This window comes from Molothrus aeneus, chromosome 6 (assembly GCF_037042795.1).
Source record: "Molothrus aeneus isolate 106 chromosome 6, BPBGC_Maene_1.0, whole genome shotgun sequence".
NCBI classification, from domain to species: domain Eukaryota; kingdom Metazoa; phylum Chordata; class Aves; order Passeriformes; family Icteridae; genus Molothrus; species Molothrus aeneus.
Genome location: NC_089651.1, coordinates 57,026,812 through 57,049,626, shown reverse-complemented (window position 1 = coordinate 57,049,626; position 22,815 = coordinate 57,026,812). Strand labels below are relative to the sequence as shown.

Genomic DNA, 22,815 nt, shown 5'->3' with positions numbered 1-22,815 from the left:
TATATTGGCTTCTACAGTGCACCCATGTGATCAGCTGGATGGGTGATTCATCATTACAAGGCTTAGTAGTGCTCAAGAGTTGGACAAGGCAGGATTAATCAGGTTCTCCACACTGACTGCCCTGCCCTGGACTGCTCCAACCCAGCTCTCCTCTGCCTCTCCCTTCCCACTTATTCACCAGTTTGATCTCCCAGATCTGGCTTCAGAGCATCACTGCAGATAAACTCATCTATCCAATGGGTAAATACACCCATGGACATGTTGTGGCAGGGTGAGGGTCATAATGTCCTGTCCATACAATTCTGTGAGTCACACTGAGTCCTTGTGTTCATAAGAATGAGGAAAATCCTTAATAAGCTTTATTACTGTTGGTATTTAGTGACAGTCTTGTCACTGGCATAGGTGTTCCCATGTAAGCATATATTAAATGCCCATGTAAAATCCTCAATCTATTTTTTTTTTCTATGCTACAAATGAACTGATAAATGATTCCAGCCTTTTGGGATTATAACATGAATTGACATTCAAAAAAAAGTTCCAGCTCCATCTGTTTATGTTACATAACTCATGATCTCAAGCAATCTCAGGGGCAGGATTTTCTGCATAAATAGTACAATTTCCAGTAAGGAGATTAAGGCTTCTTTGCTGGGAAAGGAATAAATTACCAAAAAAGCTGTCATGTCAATGGACACAAATAAATCATGTTCCAAAATACACAGGAAGACAAATTTATGTCATTTAGTCCCTCTGCCTCAGATGCTCCCTCCCCACCTGTCAGAAAAAAACATTTTGCCACAAAATACCATTCATCCTTTAAACATTAACTAAATGTGGTCAGCTCTATTTTCCACATGTTAACTCCTTAAAAAAATCAGTGCTGCTATTAACATTGTACATTTTCACAGCTTTAATCCAAGGGCCTTTTTTTTTTTTTTAATATCTGGTGGCTTTCTGCAAGTGCTGGACTTCAGTAAATCCAAGTGCTGGGAAGCAAAAAATATATTCCACCAGGATAAAGAGAGGCACTGAGAGCAGCTATGCTGGGGCAGCCTGGCAGCAGATCCTGCTGTGTGTGATGGAGAGAAAAGCTCTCTCCCAGTATCTGACAGTGCTGTGCTCATGCTCCATGAAAGCATGTGAATTTTAGGTTAAAAACACACCATTTTGGTGTGTGTGAATAGGGAGAAAACTCCTGCTTTGGCCTCTTTCTGCATACAGACAGGCAAGTGTTTCTGCAGACAGACTGTTAGCACACGTCACATCCTCCCGAGGCAAAGCTCCCATTAAAAAGCTGCTGGCACAGAGTGTTTATTAAAGAAACTCACAGCCATGGCAGCACTGCCCCACAGCCAGCACTGCACAGTGTCACTGCCCCAGCCAAAATTCCCTTTGCTGGAGGAAAAAAAAAGCAGAGCCCACTTGGGGAAGCCCCAGCTCAGGCTGGGGGTGTGTGCTGAGCCCCAGCTCAGGCTGGAGGTGTGTGCTGAGCCCCAGCTCAGGGCTGGGGGGTTGTTCCCCAGCAGGGAACAACCTCTGCCGGGCTGTGGGCTCTCTCCAGGGCTCACTCTGCTTCTGCCCCTGTCTATTTTTCATTTGCTGCTGCAGCTCTTATGTGCACCAAGGCCCCTCTTATCTTTTATGTTTAAGGTTTTAGCATGGACCAAGCCATGGCTACTCAGCAGACCCCTGTTTCCCCTTCCTGGTGCCTTTTCCTTGGACAGCCAAGCGAGTCTGGTGTGTGGTTAACAGGAAATGTTGTGCTGGTGGTTCCCATCTTGCTGCTCGTGCATTACCAACCCTCTGCTGAAACCACTTCATGCCTGAGTCATGTGTTCACAATCCCTGTGCTCTAGGGCCACTTCCATTCTTTTACTCATCCCCTATGTGCTTCAGGAGCTCAGGGACTTCCAAGGATGTCCTGGGAAATCCTCCCTCTTCCTAGGCTTGGCTATTTGCTTCTCCACCAAAATGGCATGGAAAAAATGAGGAGGCCCTCATGCTGCTCTCACTCAAGTCCCCAGGACTCTAAAATAACTCTTTATCTCCTTGTTTCACCACAGGGGAAGTGAACTTGCCCATGCTGATATGCAGAAGGAGCAGAGCAGCAAAGGGGGTACAGCTTGCCTGGAAGATCCTGTGCTCAGCAGCATCAGCAAACTGAGTCAAGCTCCAAGAGCTTTGGAGCACTGTCCCATTTAATTCCTGGGAAACTGCTGCTTATGACCTACCACAGCAAAACATCACAGAGATGACTCAGGAAAACTGAGATTATTTTGTGTATGGGGGAAATACAGAGTCAATGCCTTCCTGCTGCCTGCCCTCCCCTCTTCCCTGCACATCCCCCCAGACTGGCACTGAGACAGTTCCCATCTCCAGGGGCTATCACACCTGCTTCCCTCCCCAGACAATGGTTTCCCATCAAAACCCCTCTGCCTCAGCTTCACAAAACCCCATCCCAGCTCCCCTGCACTTCCAGCAGGGGAAATGGAGACATGGATTTCCAGGGCTGGTCCCCATATTCCTGGAGATAAGCTGAATATTGAAGGGGAAAGCCCTGAGTTTCCCTGTCCTGTGGCTCTGGGGGAAACTGTTGATGCTACAGAGAGAGTGACTGAAGAGTTGCAAAATGCCATTGCATCTATGACTGACTATGAACATTTCCCATCATCTGAAAAGAGAAAGGACAACTTCTGGCTTAGCCAAGTGGAGAAGAGAGCAGGAGAAGGGAACAGAGCCAATGACCTGGACCATTTAACTCCTGCTGCCCTGCAGAAGCTGCAGTCATTTCCTAAAGGTCAAAGTGGTGTTAGAGCAGGACATGAACCCTGGTGTTGTTTCAGAGGGATGGATCAATACTCCTGACATGGGAAAGTGGCCAGAGATGAGGCAGAGTCCCATTGCCACGGAGAGGGCTGGCAGCACTGTGTGGCTGGCAAGCCAGTTTACAAGATGGACTTGCTAATGTTCTTAGCTTTAATTACTATTTAGCAATGAGGTGTTTGGGAGGAGTTGCCCAGACAGGAGAGATTAGAGAGGCCCAACAGAAGAAGAGATGCTAATCAATGAGATGATGGACTTTCTCTGGTCTGATATATTGGCTAATTCCAGGAAATTATTTTTTTCCTCATACCCTTCCTATAAGCCAGCAAGAGCTTGGCCTGATTTCATTGATATTCAGCACTTTGAAGGTGGCCACATCCAACCTGAGGATGTGTCTGACACTGGCCACAGCCCTGGGACCAGCAGCTGCCTCTCTTAGCAGCACTTTTCAGGTGATTATCCATCTGCACCATTAACCTTCTTGCACTGAGATGTGCGGCTTTATAATTTATTTTAAAAAATAAACCAGTGGTGCTGTCTCAGACATGACTGGCAGAACTTATTACTCTCTCCACGGGGCTGCAGCAGCAATTTCTTTGCCATGACATTCAGCAGAGGCTGCAGGACACTCACAGGCTACAGAAACTCTGAGGTCATGTGGAAACTTTTCACATTAATGAGGGCTCCTGAACAGAATTCTGTTCTGCAAAATAAACACTGCTCCTGGATAGTTTTTGTTCATTTAGGTCACTTTCAGCCATGTTTTACCATGAGTTTGCTTAGCGGGGAAAAATAATAAAAGTTGTATGATGCAAGCTACTTGTTTTTTCTTGATGGGGTAAAAAACATATGAGGGACTTTTTATTTGTAAAAAATCTGTGTTAGGATGATTGTGGTTACCTCAGAGATCTGTGAATTTGGAAACTGTGAATCCCTGAGAAGCTGACTGGTTGTCTACGTGATCTAGAAGAAGTCAGTGGGCTGACAATAAATAACCTTTGGGTTGAGCCAAGCCTACTTTGAGGGGAAAAAGGGTGGGTTTGTTGGTTTTATGCTTGTGGCTGTTTTCTCTCATCTCTGATTTTCCACTGAGAAGCCACAGAACCCAAGCAGGCTGCCTGTCCCTGCCTTTCCTGCAGCCCAGTGCACTGGGGACACCTCACATGGGCTCTGCCCCCTCCTCTGCACATACCTGTGGGGAAGGAAGGTCACACCAAGATGCCACCTCAGGGGCACTGCTCAGCCAGCCAGGCTGGCTGGAGAGGAGCCTCAGAGCTCTCTGAGGTGATTCCCTCAGGGACTGATTTTTGTTTGCTCATTTTCAAGCTTATATCAATTAAAAACCTTTCAGAAGTGTTCCTGTTACACCAGAATGGATCCTTCCCTCTCGGAAACCCACGCTCTACTCCTGCAATTAGATTTCTTTTCTGCTGCTTTGGGAGAAGTTGTTCAGCTGCTGGTCCTATCAATAATCCAGGAGCTGCTGTGCTCAGGCCTATGCTTGCTTTTACCTGGGGGAGATTGCAGCAGTGCTGCCTGCTCTCACTTTTGCGTAACAGTTCCAGTAAAATAAATGAGTAGTAGAGATGCTATTGCTACAATCCTCTTGCATTTTTAAAAAGAAAATCCTGAAATGGTGATGAAATTTCACTGGGTTTTGACCTCGCCATTCAGTTTTTTGATGACGTGCTTTGTTCATGATGAACCAAGAGCTTCCCAACTAAAAATGAAAATTACATTCATGAACAAACTTTTTTTTTCTTTTCCAAGACAACAGGAAAACCAAAAATTGATCAGCTTGTGTGTCTCTCTCTGTTGTATGCACAAATACCTATATGTACTAAAGGTTTGCCCTGAGAAAAGGCAGTCAGCATAAATAAATTTTCATTTGGTTCTGAAAATGATGAGGTCTGTGGTCATTCTTATCTTATCCTACAAGATCTTCATTTCCCACGCTCATGAGTTGCCTCTTATTGATGAACATTTCATTATTTAGCACATCATCTCAGATAGCAAAGTGAGGTTTGATGCACCAGCTTTGTCATTATGGTTCTGAATTTTGCTTACTCAGTTATTTGGCAAACTCCTTCTATCCTCTGTTGACATCTCATAAACCCAGGGGTTTCCTGGGCTCTGAAATGCTGGGCTTGTCAGTTCCTACCAGAACCATGCCAAAGTCTTCATTAACAATATAGAAATGTCCCCAGCCCATTCCATGCCTCCATTTTATTGCTTTTCCTGATTTTCCCACCTGCCAAAGTGCTCTAAGAACCCAGATCCTTGTTTCACTGCCCTACACTTCACCCTTCCTGCACTCCACAGCATCTCCAGCTAAAGGAATGTGGAGTTTCAACAAAGAAATGGCTGGAAAGCCATCAAAGGGGATGCTGGTCTCTTGCTGCTGGCTGAGGTGGGTGGCACCAAGGAGAAGACACCAGGCAGAATGCTCAGATGCTGCTTTGTGGGCAAATACCTGGGGCTGCTCATATCCATCCTCAGCTCTTACCTGGCCCTGGCTTTCTGTGACAGGAGTTGTTCTGCTGGAAAGTACCTATTACACCTTTCCTAAGTGGAGAACTCAGTCTTTCTTCCAAAGGACCACATCCACAGACTATTTATGTATCTAGGTCCAACTGATTTTTATCTCAGCTGCCTGGGTACCTTTGCATATCTGGACTTGAGTGTTTTGTCTGTGGTCATGCAGGAAGTCTATGGTAAGCAGAGAAGTGAAAACACAATGCAAGCTAAAGCTGTAACTGCTTGTGCCACTCTTCCCTACACTGGGAATCCTTTGGGAGCTGGAGAAGATCTCTGTCTGCTGGGAATAACAGCATTATGTTGCCTCTGCATTTTAATATTTGCCTTTAAAATAAAACCCCACATTGCTGCAGCAGATGATGCCTATTGATTATCCTCTCAGAAGCTGGAGAGCTCATTTCAGCTGGCACTGATGTGGCTGAAAGCCAGCGCTGCAATTGATCATTTAATTAACTGGAAGAAAATTAAAGGAACTGTAATCTGTGTCTCAGCTCTGTTGTTATCAAGCTGGCAAAGTGCTTCTTTCTGCCTAGAGCAACGATCGGTTCCTTGACCCTGTGATTTAGAAACACCTGTTTAGGCATCCCCCCTCACCTACCCACCTGCATTTCTGCAAGGCAGGAAGAAACACAGCTTGATCCTTCCTCTATCTTCTTGTGCTTCCCAGATGCTTCAGGGGTACTTGACACCTCTCACAGTGGCCTGGATCACTTAAACCCACCTCTCACCACCTACGTGAAGGTGAGATCAATGTGAAGAACCATGAAGGTTTGATATTAATAGGTGGAAAATCTGGAAAGTCTGGGAGAAAAATGGATGTACTATAAAAGTCATTTATTTAGAGGCTGAAATGAGAACATGGGAGCTCTTGAGTTCAACATCTCCTTAAAGGGACTGAGGTATTGATTTTTATTTTGCTGCTTCAAATAAGTAAGAGGGAACAGTGTGTTTGAGAGAAAAATTACTGGTCCTGAAAATCTGGCAACCTCTTAAAGCTTTGGCTTAAACAAGCAACTTGAGTGGTCTGTGAACACAGAGAGGAAAAAAAAGATTTAAGAAGGCATTGTTTTAACAATTGTGTTGCCATATCAAGAGAATAAAGGCAGCTGCTTGGAACTTGTCTTTGCATGCCCAAATAATATGTTAATTACTTCATTCCCCCATAAATGCCTACAGTCCTCCAAAAGGCATGTTAAAACAGACATAGTCATTAAAGCTTGCACTGCATTTTCTAATGTGTTGCTGGGAAAACAAACAAACAAACAAATAAAACCTCAAGCCCTTTGTCTTTTAGCTAGATCCAAGTTGGGGAAACGTTAGGCAAAAACACTTAAGAAACTGTATAATTGGAAAGAAAGTGTGTTTTAATGTCAAAACAGGAAAAAAACCCAATCAGAATTTGAAACTTTTCTATGTTGGATCAGGTAAAAGAGTTTGGTCACCTTTACATTTTCATTACAAGTGCAGCCCATTTAATTTCATCTTTCAATTTATTTTGGACTCTTTCTTGCTCTGTGTGAGAAACTTGTGGTCCAGGGTGTAAAATAACAAAGGGCTTCGTAGGAGGGATGAAAAGGATCAAAAGAAGGAAAAAGAAGCCTCTTTCTGAATGTTCCTGTGGATCATAACTAGCTGTAGGAGTCAGAAATCTGCATGAAATTGAAACCACTCCTTCTGAGAAAGGCATATTCCCTCTGCTCTGGGTTATAACTTATGCAAAGACTGTCACCCCATTCACACTGCTGCTGCTGGCTGCTCATCTGCCTTCCCTTCCCTGTCCTCAAAGAGCTTCACTTGTGTTTATAGTGCCTTCAAAAGGGAAGAAGTGCAGAGAAGAAAGTAAAACTTGCCTGGTAGGTCTGAGGTGTTACGAGCTGATTGGCATGTGGGGAGTGTCCTGCTGGTTCCAGAGATGTGGGTTAAAACCACTGAGTTGGTCACAAGGAGAGCCAGCCTGTGTCCTGCTTCCCAGTGTGATGACAGGCTGTGCTGCCCTGGCTACCGCAGCCTCACAAGAAAGCTGTGCTTGGAGTGTGTGAGCAGAGCAGAGGAGGAAAAGGAGGTGTTTGTGTCTCCAGCTCAACACAGTGAGACCAGTGGCCATGAAAACAGCACTTGGTGAGCTCAGGAGTACTCAGGATCATGCCAAGGAACACCAAACACACTATTCAGGCACTCTAAGTGGGGAAAACTCTGCCCAAATCTCTTTTGCCTGGTTTGGTGAGGGGATTTTAACCCAGTTCCTTCCTGTCCCCAGTGTTCCTCTGGAAACTGCAGTTAAGGGGCTAAACTGAAACAGCTCCCAGAGGAGAGACAACGGGAAGCTTTGACCAAGCTGTTGCCAAACCTTGCTCTGAGCTGGACAGGATAGAGGCTGAAGAAGCATCTCTGACCTCCATGAGAGCACTTTATGCCCCAGACTTGGGCTGCTCTTCCCAAGTCCCATTGCTGTGCTTTGCTGCAGGGTGGAATTACCAGATGAGGATCCTGAGCACAGACATATCTTGAAAGCCACAACCTGGACCTGGCTTTGACAAGGTCCTTTTTTTCCCATATTTACATTGTGGTTGTCCCTTGCTCCCTCCTCAGTTGGTTCCTGAGGGCTCCAGAACTGCCAGTTTGCTGTATGGGGAGCTGGACTTCATGCAGGGCACGCAGTGGATTCCTCCCCTCAGCACTGTGGCAAAATATTGCAGCACTGAAAATAGAAAGTCTTTCTCTAATTGAATTGTGTAGAGTCCTACAGGAAGCCTGGAACCAAACCTCGGCCCCCAGAGCCTTTGTTCAGGGCTTTGACCACAAACCCATCTTTTCTGTAAGGACAATTTTTAAATTCCATGCTGGTTTTTGTCCACATCAGGAAAAACACTGTACAACTGGTAGTATCTACTCAGGAAGGACCTGGGATAGGCAGGATGCAGCCAGCTGGTGAAATTGTACAGTGTAGGCTGCTGAGTGTCTGCTTGCCTTACAGTTCTGTCTGTTAAACTCCTTTCATGGGTAGAAAATCCTTCCCCAAATCTAATTGCACTGAATAGGACATAGTGCTTTTATTACACTGCAGAATTTGTTACCATATTGGGGTACCTGTGTAGAAAAAGTAGTCCAGAGAGTATTTCCAAATGCCTAAGTGTACACTGTCCCAAGCAGGCTTTAAGAGGTGGTCATAGTTTAAAAAATGCGGATTGTGTAGATGCAAAAGGAAAAATAAACAAGATCTTGGCACAAGAAGGAAAAAAGAAGCACTGAGGTTAGAAAAGAGAAGAGGAAACAGCAGTTGCCAAAGGGAGATTGTGTCTCCCATCACGTACTCTCATTTCAGAAAGTATTTCAGATTTGAGAAACAGCAGCATTAGGCTTCCAATGCCAATGGTTTGGTTTGAATTAGATTCAAATTTCAGTTCATTTTTCTATTGTGAAATGAGTTGACCACCAGAGCTCTCGGGTTCTTGCACTGTTAAGCACAGTAAGTTGTAGTAACAACTATTAGCCTGTGTTACAGAGCCCTGGGTCTGCACAGCATTTGAGACCTTGTGGCATTCCTCTGTCAACTCAACACTCCACAGTGGTGCTATGTGCAAGACAGGTTTTTTGGTCAAAATTTTGGTCAAAATATTGATGGACTAGAATGTACCCTTCATTATAGCTCAATTACTGAACCAGTGAGTGTTAATTCCCTACATGTAGGTGATGCCTTAAGTTTTAGCCTTCATATTTTTCAGATTCTGTACTGCATTAGTATATAGCTCTGAACTTGATAAAAATTGTTAGCAAGGTCTCTTCACAGTTTAGTTAGACAAAACAATCCTTTTCCAGCCCCAGAACCAAGGACACCATTGCAGCTTCAGCCCCAAAAAGTGTAAACAACAGTGAATTGAGGAGAGCAGTCTGGGAGGATGGGACTTCATAACCTGAAGCGCTAATTGGACAATTAACCCCAATATGTAAATGGACCAAAACTTAAAAAAGTGTGAAAACTTGTGACCCGTCATCCATCTTGGGTGTAGTCTTGGCTGAGCTCTTGTACTGCCCAAAGTGTATCCTTTGAAGACCTTTTTAATAAATATTTATAAATATTTTATTCCTTTAACACTGTATAGCCTCTAGGTTCTAGGTAGCCTCTCAAGGCATCACAGTGGGCTGGGCAATGAAGCAAAAGCCCAGGAAAGGCAGTGCTGAGGGCAGGTTGTTTGTGACATGACCTGTGATGTGAGCTGCCAGCTCCAGAGAGATACGTGGAGCTTCTCTTTAACACCCCCTGCCCGTCCGGTGAGTCCCTGCTCAGAAACGGTGAGAGCTCTTGGGAGGTAAAATGCCTTAATTAAATCCCCGACTTCTTCCCACCGAAATCAGAAGCTCTGCCAGTCGTTATTGATGGGGATGCATTTGGTAAATGCCTACAGAGCCCATCACGGTGACAGATGTGTTTCCATCAGCAAACAGATCCGAGAGCAGAGTCAGGAGCACTTCTGACATCTTCACCCCGACTCGGTCTGCAGCCGAGCCGCTGCCGCTGTCCTCCCGAGCCGTTTGCTGACTCATCAGCTTGTGCATTTGCCCTAATTAGTCATATGCAAACACCATTGTGTTCAGGAAGTTCTCTAACGTAAGCGTGAGTGTGAACTTAGAGCAGCAATAAAGGTCAAGAAAAGTGACTAAGGCATCATGTACTGGAATAAGGTTCTGTTATCAGCCACTGGGAAAGCGGGAAAGAAAGTGTAAATGCAGGCTGTTAGAGGAGTGACGCAAAAGTTTAATAAAGGGAAGGATGTGTGTGAGGGAGAGCATTTGCTTAACATCTCTCAAGAGCTGCTACAGTATGAAATGCTTAATTGCAGAACAAGTTTCCACTAACACCCTTCTGAAACACAGCTGGGTTTTGAAGCATTATTCTTTACGGTGAGCTCGGGGTAAGCATGTTTGGCATGAAAGAAATGTGTCTCATAAGGAGACCACAACACTTACTCACAGCTCCCCAGACAGTTCATGCTGGGAACTCTGATTTCTTTGAATAATCATTTGAGAAGCATTAGCAAAGTGTGGACTGGGATTTTTCTCCAGTGATTTTTATTCAGGGGTCACCATCACATCTCAAGCTGCTGTGTCTAAGTGATTTAAAATGAGCAGAACCTTATTTAAGAATACTCAGTGAGAAACCCTTTTGATGTATTGCACATTATGTGAATTTGGATAGTAGTAATGAAGGTGCACAAGTGAATCCTAAGACATCCATACTTTTAGGCACTAAAATTGTCATTCAAAGAGTGACAAGAGTGGAAATAAAACCTTATTGGGTAGGGTAAGGTGGGTTCTGTAGGTTACAACTCAGCAGCCCCTGGTCCAGACTGCATCAAGTGCTTCTTGGTCTTTGAAGGGCACTGAGATTGCAGTCAAAGTAAAGAAGAGGCTTTCACTTTCAAGTGTGCCAGGCTCACCAGGAACCACTTCAATCTCAGTCTGAGAGATTAGAGAAGCTGCAAGGGCTGCTCTGAGTTGCACCAGTCTCTCCTCTAAGGCATGGGAAGTACCTCTGTTATCATCACTTCACTACCAAAACTCCCCAGATGCGTTCCAGGGGCTCTGGTGGGGAAGGTGGCACTGAGCTGGCCTTGTCATTTCTGCATCCACCAGGAGATTCCTTCCCATTTAACCAGAAAATTCTCTAGGGGCTGTTATGGTGACTCTGTGAACAGACTAAAAAACCCTGCTCAGCTGCAGTGCACAACTGAATTTCTTCCTATGTTTGAGCTGCCTAAACGTCATTTTGAAAGATAAAGTTGTCTGTGAGCCCTTGGGGAGGGCTTCTTGGTACTTATGCAAGACACTTGAGGTTGAGTCTTGCTTAGATTGTTTTTCTTCTCGAGGCTCCAGTGAGCACAGAACAACAGAAATATCAGTAGTTCATAGCCACACTGCCACAGGCTATTGTGTTGTCACAGCTCATAAGCAAAGCAGAGCTGGGCTTTGTCTGTGTTTGGATAGAAAAACCTTGAAGGAATAAAAATAGTCAGAAGCACCTGTGCCTCTTCCATGTATCTGACTGCTGTGGGCAGAAGCAATCCTTTTCAAACAGGAACTCCTTGAGATTGTAACAAATGTCACAGTCACTGCGTTTTCTTCTTCTAAATAATAATAAAAAAATTAATAACTCCCCCAAACACAGAACATCCATGACTGTATGCCTAAACCAACTGCTTGTTTCCTGGGAGCTGGGAATCCACAGCACAAGTGTTAAGAAGGTGCAGTACTGAAGCATCATCTACTTTGCCCTGCAGGTGTTTCTTATGTCACCACACGTGCACACAGCAGCTAAAGAATGTCACTTATGCCTGTCAAAGCTGCTTTTTTTTAAAGGTATCATTACTTCCGAGCTGCAAACTGAGTAGTCTCGTAAGGTTCAGCTCCAGATGGTCACTTGAAGTCCTTGCTAGAGGGAGCCCACAAGATGTAAAGGAACTTCTGAGCTCTGTGGGGTCACTCCACCTGGAACCGTACCTTTCCTGTCTCCCCAGAGTGCTCACCCATACATGACCCTGACAGAACTAAGGCTTTTAACTTTAAATGTATGGGCTCTGCCCCCAGTTTCCTCTCCTTGCTCTCTCATGGCTGTATCCTGGCTCCTAATCCAGGAGGCCACTCGCCTGTGTGGCCATGTCAGTGCCAGGTGAACACTGTCCAGCCCCTCCTGGACAGAGGTTAGCAGGAGCTCCTGGGGCTCTCAGGTGATCAGTGCCTGAGGCCAGGATTGCCATGGGGGGAGCAGGGAGAGGAAAACTGGACACAGGCACTGGGATGGTGGCACTGGATCTGGGCCAGCCTGGGTGGGTAGCAGGAAGGGAAGGCAGAGGGGTCACAGTGCCTCAACACAGCCCTGGTCCAGCCTCCTGGCTCTGCTGTTGGGTTTCGTTCGGGTTTGGGAAGTTGTAAAACTTGCTCGAAATGTGCTTAATTACCTGTCAGTTCTCCTTCTGGGCTGCCTGGCTGTGGAGCTGACTGCTCCCTTTAATTAATGTGAGGTTCTGAACCCTTTAACTGGAAATGGACTAGAAAATGTCTTCTGAGGAGTGGCTGTGGGAGCCGGGTTTGCTTCGTCTGGAGAAGAGGAGTCTCAGGGGGAGCTTCATCACTGTCTAAAACGGACTGAGAGGAGGTCGTAGGGAGGTCTCTGCTGCTGTGGCTGCAGTGGGAGGACAGGAGTACATGCTCTTAATGCAAGACACGGGAGATTCATATTAGGTATTAGAACATAAAAATGCCTCTGTTAGGATGGTCAGGCATTGGAATAGGCTGGTGGTGGAATCACCATCCCTGGAGGTGTTTAAGAGGCACTGGGGGATGCGTTTAGGGGCTACAGGGACAGTGCCAGGTGGATCCTTGGACTGGATGATCTTAAAGGTCTCTTCCAACCTCGATGATTCCATGACTCTAAACATCCTGGGGTTTTATTGTGCTACGACATCTTTGGGAGAAGCCGCAGAGTCAAGCACTGAACAAAGTTACGTGAGAAAGGAAAAAAGAAGGAGATAAAGAAAGGACTAACTCCTCGCGCTGTGCCCACGGGGGTGCGATCTGTGGCAGAATCCGCGCGGGCTGCTCTCGGAGCGGGCAGGGCCGGTCGGGGCCAAGTCGAGCCGAGCCGAACTGGGCTGGGCTGGGCTGGGCTGGGCCGGGACGAGCTCCCCCGGCAGGCGCTGTGGGGCGGGCGCTTTGGGGCTGGTGTGGGGCCGGCCGGGCCGGGCCGAGTCGAACCGGGCTGGACTGGGTCGGGACGAACCCCCGCCGGCGGGCGCTGTGGGGCCGGTGGTGTGGGGCGGGCGCTGTGGGGCCAGCGCTATGGGGCGGGCGCTGTGGGGCCAGTGCTGTGGGGCGGGCGCTGTGGGGTCGGCCGAGCCCGGGCCCGCCCCGCACGCAGCGCCGCACGTGAGGCGGCGGCCCCCGCCCAGCTGAGCGCTCAGCTGACCCCGCGCGCAGGGGCCGGGCCGCGCCGCCGCTCCTCACTGGCGCAGCGCGGGCCCCGCGCCGCGCCCGCCGCCGCCGCGCCCGCACCTCCCCGCAGCCTGTGCCCCGATGCTCTGAGCCCGCGCGGCCCCAGACCCGGCCAGCGCCGCCATCTCCCCGCGCCCCTTGGCGGCCATCGGAGCCGCGGCCGCCTCGCATCCAGGGAGCCGGCGGGAGGAGAAGCCATCCCGCCGCCATGGACAGCCCCGGCGGCGTCACCGACAAGAAGAGGTACCGATGCCGCGCTGCCCGCCCCCCGCCTCCCCCCCGCTCGCCGCTGCCGGCCCCCGCCGCCCCCTTGCTTTGTTACCGCCGCCCCCTCCTCGGCCTCTTCCCCGCTCGGAGCGCTCCGCTCTTCCATTCCTCCTTCTCCTCTCGTCCACGTCGCCATTTTGTCGGCGGGGGGAGCGGGCCGGGGCTCGGGGCTGGCGGCGGGGCCGGGGGTGAAGAGCCCGGTGTCGGCCGCGGTGCCGGGGAGCGAGCCCGGGGCTGCTCCGCTCCGGGAAATGAGCGGGCAGGCAGTGATCGTGCCCCGTGCCCGGCGCGCTCCGAGCCCGCCGTGCCCCGGCTTTGTGCGGAAAAGGGCCGGTTCGCTATCTGGAGATATTAAGCTTTAAAAAATAAATCCCCAAAAGTCGCGTTGGGGAGGTGTAAGGGAGGTAGGGAAGGGGGGGCGGATGGACAATGTGAGTTGAGGAGTATGAATAATTCACCGAGGATTGTAAGCGCAAATTAGAGGAAAGAGGGGGGGAATAAAAGCCTTAAAAGCCTTTGTTAGGCGGTGAAGTTTAAGGAGCCGGGGGGCTCGGGTGAGCCAGTCCCGGCGGTGGGGCTTTGTGGGGGGATTACTTGCCGTCTTCGCCATCTGCAGAAGGTTTGTTTATATGGCTATCGATACCTTTTCTCGGCTTTTAATTCTTCGAGATGGGTTTTGCCTGCCCTTGTATCCAGGGGTCATCTGAGCAGGTTAAGCGCTGTAAGTGTTACGGCGTGTAAGTTGTGTCGGGAAGGAGCCCTGGCCGGCTTGTAAAATGGATGGTGAGCTTTGTGCTGAGCGGGGAGCACCGGGAACACCGGCACCGGGAGCACCCGGAGAGCCCGGACAGCACCGGCTCCCTTGGAGCGCCCTGGGAGCCGCTGCCGCGCTGGGATGGGGGAGAACCCAGCGCCTCTGGGTTCAGTGAAATCCCGACAGGGGGGCACCCTGGGGTGGCACTCAGCCTCCAGTTTCTCTACTCCTGCCGGATGGCTCTTGGAAAGCCTGTGAGAAAATGTTGCAACCAAAATGATTAATCTGCGCTTTGCTCTGATGCCCTAATTTAGTGGCAGGTCTAGGAAGGTGGTAGGTCTAGGAAGGGGCTTTGAGACTTGAGTTGTTTAGTTGTTTCCTTGTTGTTGTTTCTTCTTTTTTTTTTCTTTTTCTTTTTTTTTTTTTTTCCCTTGAGTATTTGTTATTTTTTACTTACCGTTTTGCCCCACTGGAGGACTTTTTCTTCTTTTTTTTTTTTTTTTTTTGGAATTCCCTTATTCTGGATGTAATCTGCTTTCTTCAGAATGCAAGAATGAGTATGCAAAGCTTATCCTTCCTTCCTAAAGGCAGGGCTTAAGAAAGAGAATTTGTTGTTTTCTGTTTCCTGCAGACAAAGTTCAAAGTCGGGATGTTTCTTATAAAGGAATATTCCCCTTACTCCTGTTCTAAGGTTTTAATGGAAAACATAAAGCTGTGTCTGTGGTACATTCATCCTGGGGGCTGTGGATGTACACTTGAGCGAAGATGGCTAAGCAAAAAAAGGAAGGATATGAGCTCAGCAGAGAACTTCATGGAAATATCAAGCATTTCTCAAAAACCTGGGTTGTTTTTGAAGGGTTTAGGTTTGATAGTGTCCATGTTCAGAATACCTTGAAGGGAGAAGTCCTTTACGTCCTGTTCTTTATCATCTTTGATGATAAAACTTTGGCTAATTGTATATACAGTGCACCTCAATTTTGGCATGGGTTAAGATTCTTTTATTCCTTGCCTCTCCCTCTGCTTGTATGTGGATAGTGTTTATCTCTTGATAGTTAATGTAAAGCTTGTTGTTTACTTAATTATATGCTGTGAGATTCAGAAAATATGGAATTTGCCCAAGTTTATGTCTTAGTCTTTAAAGTGAAATTTGGTCATAGCAGTATCTGGAGGTGTGGATTTTTCTACTGGCCTGTTGAGTCCATTTTTTGATGTGGTTCCAAGCTTCTCATATATGCAGAGGGGTCAAGATTCCCTAAGAAATCAAGTATCAGCACCATGATTAGATACAGAATTATTTGGGTTTTAGCCATTCTTCTGTAGTTGTACCACTTCGATGTGCTCCTGGGTTTTCCCCCAGGTGCTGCAAGGACAGCGTTTCAGTGCATGGAGAGGGTGAAAGAGTTGTTGGGAGCTTTGTTTGCTCATCGTCTCTCATTTGAGCCAAATTGAAGGTTTTGGTGAGAAGTGTGAGATTTTTCTCAATATTCTTTTAACAAACTCCAGCGTGCAGATGGCTGATGCAATGAAAAGCTTTTCCTCGGGTCTGTGCTGTGATACTTCACTATTAGCAGAGGAATTCTGGTGCCTTTTTAAGTCAATGAGCCATTTAGGGTTATGGGTTAGTCGTTACTTTGGTAGTGGCTTGCAGCTGGTAGGTAATCCAGATTCATTTTTCAGGTGTGCTGTAAGTCTTTATAGCATAAAATGCATATTTTTAATGCCATAGGTGCGAAATAAAAATAAGTGATTTCTGGAGTATTCATTCTGGGTTTTAAGATGGTATAAGCCAGTGAAATTTAATATCCTGACTTGAGTGCCTCACAGAAGAACTTCAGCTTTTCAATTTCTCAGAGTTGGGCCTTGAAACTTATTTTTTAGTGTCTAAAGGGGATAATTTGGAAGATCAGGGATTTTCTGCTGGACTTTTGCCACCCAAGTCCAGCTCCAGAATCTGTTTGAGAAGCCTGTGCCCTGTGCTGATGGCTCTGAGGGGCAGTGGCTGCCCCTGTTTTTTCTTAAACTTGTGTGAGGTCTTTAGGATTGTAAGTGCCACCGCTTTTGTCTGTTAATTTCTCTCAGCGCTGGGGGAACTGAGCCACCGTTGCTGGAGTTGAAAGTGAATACAAAACCCTTTTGTATAATCTGGGCTGTAAGAAGAGGAGGAATCTTTCAGTAAATCTCCTGTAGAGTCTCCCCACAGGTATGGGGAAGGCTGAGTGGTTTCTGGCTCACAGAACAGTGGTTTTTCTGCTTTCTGGAGTTTTCTGGATTGTTTGCCTTGCCATACAACTTACCTGTGTTGTCTGCTCTTTGCACTGCCTCAAACGTGAAAAGTTTTGTGAATTCCTTTAATAAAAAAGATCAGAAATGGTTTTCCAGTGCCCACTAAAGATGAAGGGGACAGCATAGTGCTACTGCCCGTCCTCATCAGCATCAAGGCACTGAAAATCAGGGAAGAATAGCTGTGGAGGATTTGCCTGCTGCAGAAATTTTCCATAATGTTGCTCTGCTGGTGCTTTGGTTCCATTTATCAGTGAACGTCTGATAATTTACCAGTGAGCTGATGGAAGCAGCAGGAGGGTTTTCTGGTTTTTGTTTACAGTCATGTTTGCTTTGCCCTTTAAAACACAGTGTCTGCAGTCTTGGGTCTCTTGGTTGGGGTGCCTGAAATACCAACAACGAGTCCACACTTAGCTAGGAGGGCTGGTGCAGCTGTGATCAGATGGTCCAAGTTGTCAGGGGTCTGTAACAGGGTGATGTGATAGTAAGAGGTTTTCCTTTGAAGCCCTTTCAAGCTTTTCTAGCAATTCAACCTTCTGTTGAAATGCTTTTCCTTTCCTGGAGTACCTGCTGGACCATTTTTGGAAGGTGTGGGGGGGAACAAAGGTAGCTGCACACTCTTATCAGCATCCTAAGTGTGGCACTTAAGTGAACTGTTGGTTTAAAGGTGGAGGTGTGAAGTGGATAATCGATTTTATTCTCTCATTTAATTGCCATCCCCATCTGCTGGTTGGTTTCTCTCTTATCAGAAGTGCCCATCAAGGGTTTACTTAGGTTAGGCTAAGGTGGCATGCCCTTTGTAAGCCTTGAGGAGCTGAGAAGCTGTGCCACGCTGTCCTCCTGCTGCCACCAGAGGAGACCACGCTGCTGTCATGTGCGCGATGCGTGAATTCACCTGCAGGTGATTGCTTCCTCCCCTGCACCTTGTGCAAGCAGCCATAGACTTTATTCCTCCCTGTCCTTGAACTATAATGCCTCGAGTTTATGTGTCTGGTTCCAAGACTGATTGCTGATGGTGAAGTGGAATTTAAAAATTAGTCAATAAATATTAATAACACTGTTAAATGTCAGTGGCATTGCAGTGTAAACCCAAAACTCCTAAGATTGTGCATGTTCCTGTTGGTGTGCTTCCAGCCTGGAAGCCTGGAGGACTCTTGCTGAGCCTGTGTAACACAGTGGATTGAATTCTTGGATGTGTTCATGTTGCTCAATAGTAATATGCTGGATTTCAAGTAGGCTCGCATGAGATTTTTGATATTAAAGGGGATGTTGAATGACAGAAGCTGTTGATTTTTAAAAATACTTTTTTTTTGTACTGCCAAAGAGAATTTGGTAGTATTAATTTATTCCTAAAGAGCTTTGGTGTTAGGATATGCCAACAAAATAATTTTTACCTGTTTGTGGAGTGTGCATGGCTAAGTCAACCCATGAGGGAAGTCCCACATGGTTTAGTGGTGGTGTACAAGAGCATCAAGCTTTTCCTGATGATACTTCCAAGGAGATGCAAATACCAATTCAATTACAAGATGTGTTCTTTAAAAAACAAGCAGATTCAAAACAAAAACAAATTTTGCAAGAGCTTTACAAGAAGGCACAGTAACCCATACCTGTTCCTAGCAAGCTGGTGTCCAAAAGGAAGGAATGTTCCAGATTACTGCACCTTTCATCTTCACACACACAGTTATAAGGGCAGGTGTTTACATGCCTCAGAAAAACCACCTAGGTAATGCATGGAAAAAACTTGGACCTTGATCATCTTTTCATGTTATAACAGCCCTTTCCCTTTTGAATTCAAGAGCATCTGAGCATTTTGAGCCTCTCCTGAGAAATTTCCTTTGTATTAGAGGGGATGGAAGAGAATGCAAGAGAATCTGAGTTTTCCACTGAGGGCTGCTCTGAAATGGGAGACACAGGGAGGTTTTGTGATGCTGGGGACTACAGGAGAGAAGATGAGCCCTTACACTTTAGTGACTGAAAATTCAAGGAAGATACAGGTTTCCAAATTACCATTGGATATGAAGCCTGTTGAGATTTTTCTCTACTGAGATCTCTGCTATTTAGCTTGGAATAAAAATCTCTACAGAATTACATTCTGAAATCATTAGGAGCATGGAATCAAGTGAATGCATGCCAGCATATGTATTTTTGAATGCAGTTTATGTAGGTGATGAACACTTCAGGGTTCTTTGATGTGGAGCCGCAGCCTGGGTTGAAGCTACGCCTGTTCATACCAGCCTGGGGGTTGGGTTTGAGAACTCAGAGAAAGTGCATTGATAAAGAGCAGTTTCATCAAGTGCATAATCTGTCCTTTCTTCCTGTTGAAGTCTGATAACACTGGGACTTGGAGAGAAATGTAGCCCTTTAAAAGCTTGAGATGTTTTAGTACCAAGAAATTCAAAATGGCTTTGCTGGCACTGAAGAAGAACTGGTGCTTCAAGATGGTCCACTAGTTGTTCCTTAAAGACACCAAAGCATAACTGTGTGTGTTAGCAGAGATACTGTGCAGCTTCTGTTTAATTTGGTGTGAATGAATGCTCCTTAAGCATTTTGAGAAATGTTACAACAAATCTTTTAACTCACTGCATTAAAATAGAGCCTGAACTTCAAGTGAAGAATTGAGGATACTGAATCAGCAGCACTGATCATAATTACAACAGTGGAAGGTTTTACCAAGCAACTTATTTAATAAACATTTTGACTCGATTTGCAGTAATCCTGGAAATGTTACCTGGAAAAGATGATCTGTTTTGTTTACCAGAATGAGTTCTTTCATGGTCAATCCTGAACCAAAACTAGACTGATGTCACTTTATGAAAATTTGTGCATTTCAAGAAGCAAAAGGATTTGAGGCCAAGCCTCGTGTTTTTGCTCACAAATGAGAATAGTAAATGGACTGTTATGATAGAATGGGAGTTACTAAAGGCTTACCTCTTCATGTTTGCTTCTTGTTCACCTCCTTTGGAAGACATAAAGTAATCCACATCAAATATAAAGGCTGCAGCCTCCACTAGCTACACTAAAGAAAGGAATGGTTTAGCTGGGGATGGGAATTTTGGTGCTCAGTCCTTCAGAAAGGAGTTTTTCCTTGCACCCTATTGAGTCTGTTGGATGCTGAGCTGACATTGCTGCAGGCTTTTTGTCCTAGCTATTGTTGTAAATGTTTCTCTTGACTGCTTTATGGGTCTGTTCTTTATTCATACAGAAAAATAAAACTTGATATCTCTTACTTCTCTTCTTTTTTTTTTTTTTACCCTGTTCTTAAAACCTTTGATTACAAAATACCCTGTTAACTGAAAGCAGTTGAGGAACTTGAGGTGAGGAGAAGAAACTTGGATGGAAGCAATGAGGGAAAATGTCCAGCCTCCAGTCTTGAAAACAAAATACAGTGAACAAAACAGAAGATATATTTTATTGCCATGATTTAGACTAAAATTAGTTACTTTATCAAGAGTCTGCATCTGTCTGAAGGTAGACCAGTTCTTAGCTAAAACATTGTTAACTGAGAGCCTGACAGATATCTTGGGGATATGTTTTGCATTATTTTTTGTGAGCTTGGTAGAAGCAAAAGCAGAAGGGCTGAAGGGAGGAGAGCACTTAGTGTCTAGTTCTGTCAAGCCCGTGTTCAGATACCTCTTTTGAATAGCTCTGATTTTTCTGTAATAATAAACACAATTTTACTACCATGTACCTTTAATCCTGAAGGGTAAAGCACAACTAATTAAGGAAAAAAAATATTCAAGAAAAAGCCAAATAACGTAGCTGAAAAAAAAAATTTTCTTGCCTGCCACCATGGTATCCCATGTGGTTATTTCAAAAGAGTATATTACAATGCAAAGGTAAACTGTGGCTGGGTTACTTTGTATAGTAAGACATGATGGAATTACTTCACCATGATCTAAATTAGAAATGACAATATTTAAGCTTTTCCCTTCTTACTCACATTTCTATGTGGGGAGGCAGTTGGGGTTTCAGGTCAATTCAAGGCCAAATCCAGATGATGGATAACCTTGTCAGTGTGGTGCTAGAGTGGGTTCAGGCCATTAAGGCTCTGCTGCTGGCTCCTGTGTGCTGGGATTTGTCTGTAGGATGGGTGTTTATCTGGACTTTGTGGGGTAAGGCTTCTCTAGGTGAGCTGAGTGAGTCTCCTCTCACTGCCTCTCCCACTCATTTTGCAAACCCTGGTGGCTTTCAGAGCATTTGTGCTGCTGTAGCTAATCCAGGCTGACCTGCCTGCTTGCTCTCCTGATTTGTTAGAGTTTTATCAGTTGGGGGTTTTTTTTTGGTGGTAGTCAGGCTATGGGAAGTGCCTGTAACTATCCTCATGTAAAGAAAATGGTTTGAATTGCTGTGTTAGAAAGAAATATACAAAGGAATGACTTTTAATAGTTTACGTACAGTGGTGTTGTTCCTGCTTGGATATTACAATAATTTCTGCAGTTAAATCTCTTTTGAATCATTCATGCTGTATGTAAGGAATTTCTGAGTTCTTTTCCTGAGCTGGATTAGTGGGCTGTGATGTTCATTAATTCATGAAGGCAAGACTTTCTTCTGTATAATCACATGCTTCTGATTACACACGAGGTTCGGGTGTGGGTTTTTTTTCTCACAAGACCTCTCTACACAGACTAGATCATAAGAAGAACTAGTAAATGAAATTAGCCATAAAGCAATAATACTTTAACAGGAAATCACGTCAAAGCAAGGTGGGTCAAAGCAATAACTCCAACCCATAGAGAACTGGCAGCTGAGAGACTGCAGTAATTCTGTAGGGCTGCAATGGGAGGAAGGAGCACCCCTCCCAAGCAATTTGGAAAAAGTTTGCCTGCTGAGGGATGAACAGCCTGGGCTGCTGGTCAGGACAGACAAGTGTGTCATGCAGGGCTGGGAGGGAGAGGGAATGGGGCTCTCGGGGCCATGTTGGTGTGGGTCTGTCTCAAGTCTTGATTGGTGGTGCTAACACTGCAGCTCTGTCCCTCCTTGTTGAAGTTGATCAGCTCCTTAACTCCCCTATACCTAAATAACTGGATTTGAGTGGTAAAAACTATAAACCAGTTTTTTATATGAAGTCATCGATAGAGCAGTTCCACTGTTTTAGTGTCTCCTTTCCATGGAGGAATAATGTAGCAGGTATCCTGGCTAGCAGCTCTGGACAAAACACAGATCTTACAACCAGTGAAAAAACCCAAGTGATTGTGGATTCAGCACAGTCAGGAGAGTAAACTTTGTCCTAACACTCTTTGGCTGTAGGTGAGAGTGGTTGGTGGCCAAGCCATGTGCTCTCCACATAGACACAACTGGTTATTCTGGGTGCTCTGCAGGGTATGGCTGCAAACCAGGAGCTGCCCCTCTGTCCTGTTCAGCTGTGCTGCCAGAGATACCTTGCTTAGGCTGGGCCTGGAAAGGTGACCAAGTTTTATACCAACCTCAGGAATGAGTTCAGCCTTAAAAGTTAAATGTGAGACCACTTTGCAGGTCTACTTTCTAAAGTTCCAGCACCATCCTGATGCCATATACTTTTAGTATATTGCTATATTGTAATATTTACATCTTTTTTTGGTGTAATGAAGAAAAAAATGCAGCTATGTTATAGTGGATATAGTTTTTGTGACTCCATTTCTAAGCCAGGTGTTTCCTAGAGTAATTTTACAGTCTGAGAGATTGTTACTAACATGGAAATATTATCTTAATCTTTTACTGGCAAATGATGGCAATTAATGGCAGAACTGAAAACTAGTTAAAGCTCAAGAAGATGTTACCAGATTTGAGGCACATTACAAATTAGGATTTCTTGTTTCCTACAATGGATATTTCTATGAAACTTTAGGAACAAATAATGTGATAAATACAAAGCCACTTGAAGAAAGCAAATCTAAAGAGAAAAATGTGAATTGCTATTGGAAAATGTTTATATTTTGGAATGTCTCACAACCTGTATCAAGAAAGATGAGCCTGAGTTAATTAATCATGCACAAGTTATTTTATATGGGAACTGAAAACACCTCTAGAGTGAAATGTATCTGATTAGAGAAATAGTAAGTTTGAATGGGAGAAAATCTGTAACCATAGCAAAGTGACATAAAGGAAACCTTGATTTTTTTTTAAAATCAAATAATATGTACACAGTATAAAAATTTTCTTAATGCTGGGTGGTGATTTTAAAAGCTAGAAGG

The 22,815-nt window shown here is 45.4% G+C and overlaps 1 protein-coding gene across 2 annotated transcripts in view; it reads left to right on the top strand.

Annotated features, from left to right (window-relative positions):
* Window positions 1-13,435: 13,435 nt before the first annotated feature.
* HIF1A (hypoxia inducible factor 1 subunit alpha) overlaps window positions 13,436-22,815 on the top strand; it is a 35,396-nt gene continuing 26,016 nt past the window's right edge. For both annotated transcript variants that reach the window (XR_010783768.1, XM_066551262.1), the window contains exon 1: window positions 13,436-13,587. Coding sequence is in view for 1 of the 2 variants with exons in the window: in XM_066551262.1 (XP_066407359.1) it covers window positions 13,553-13,587 (35 nt within the window). In the remaining variant the exon portion in view is untranslated. The remainder of the gene's footprint in view (window positions 13,588-22,815) is intronic.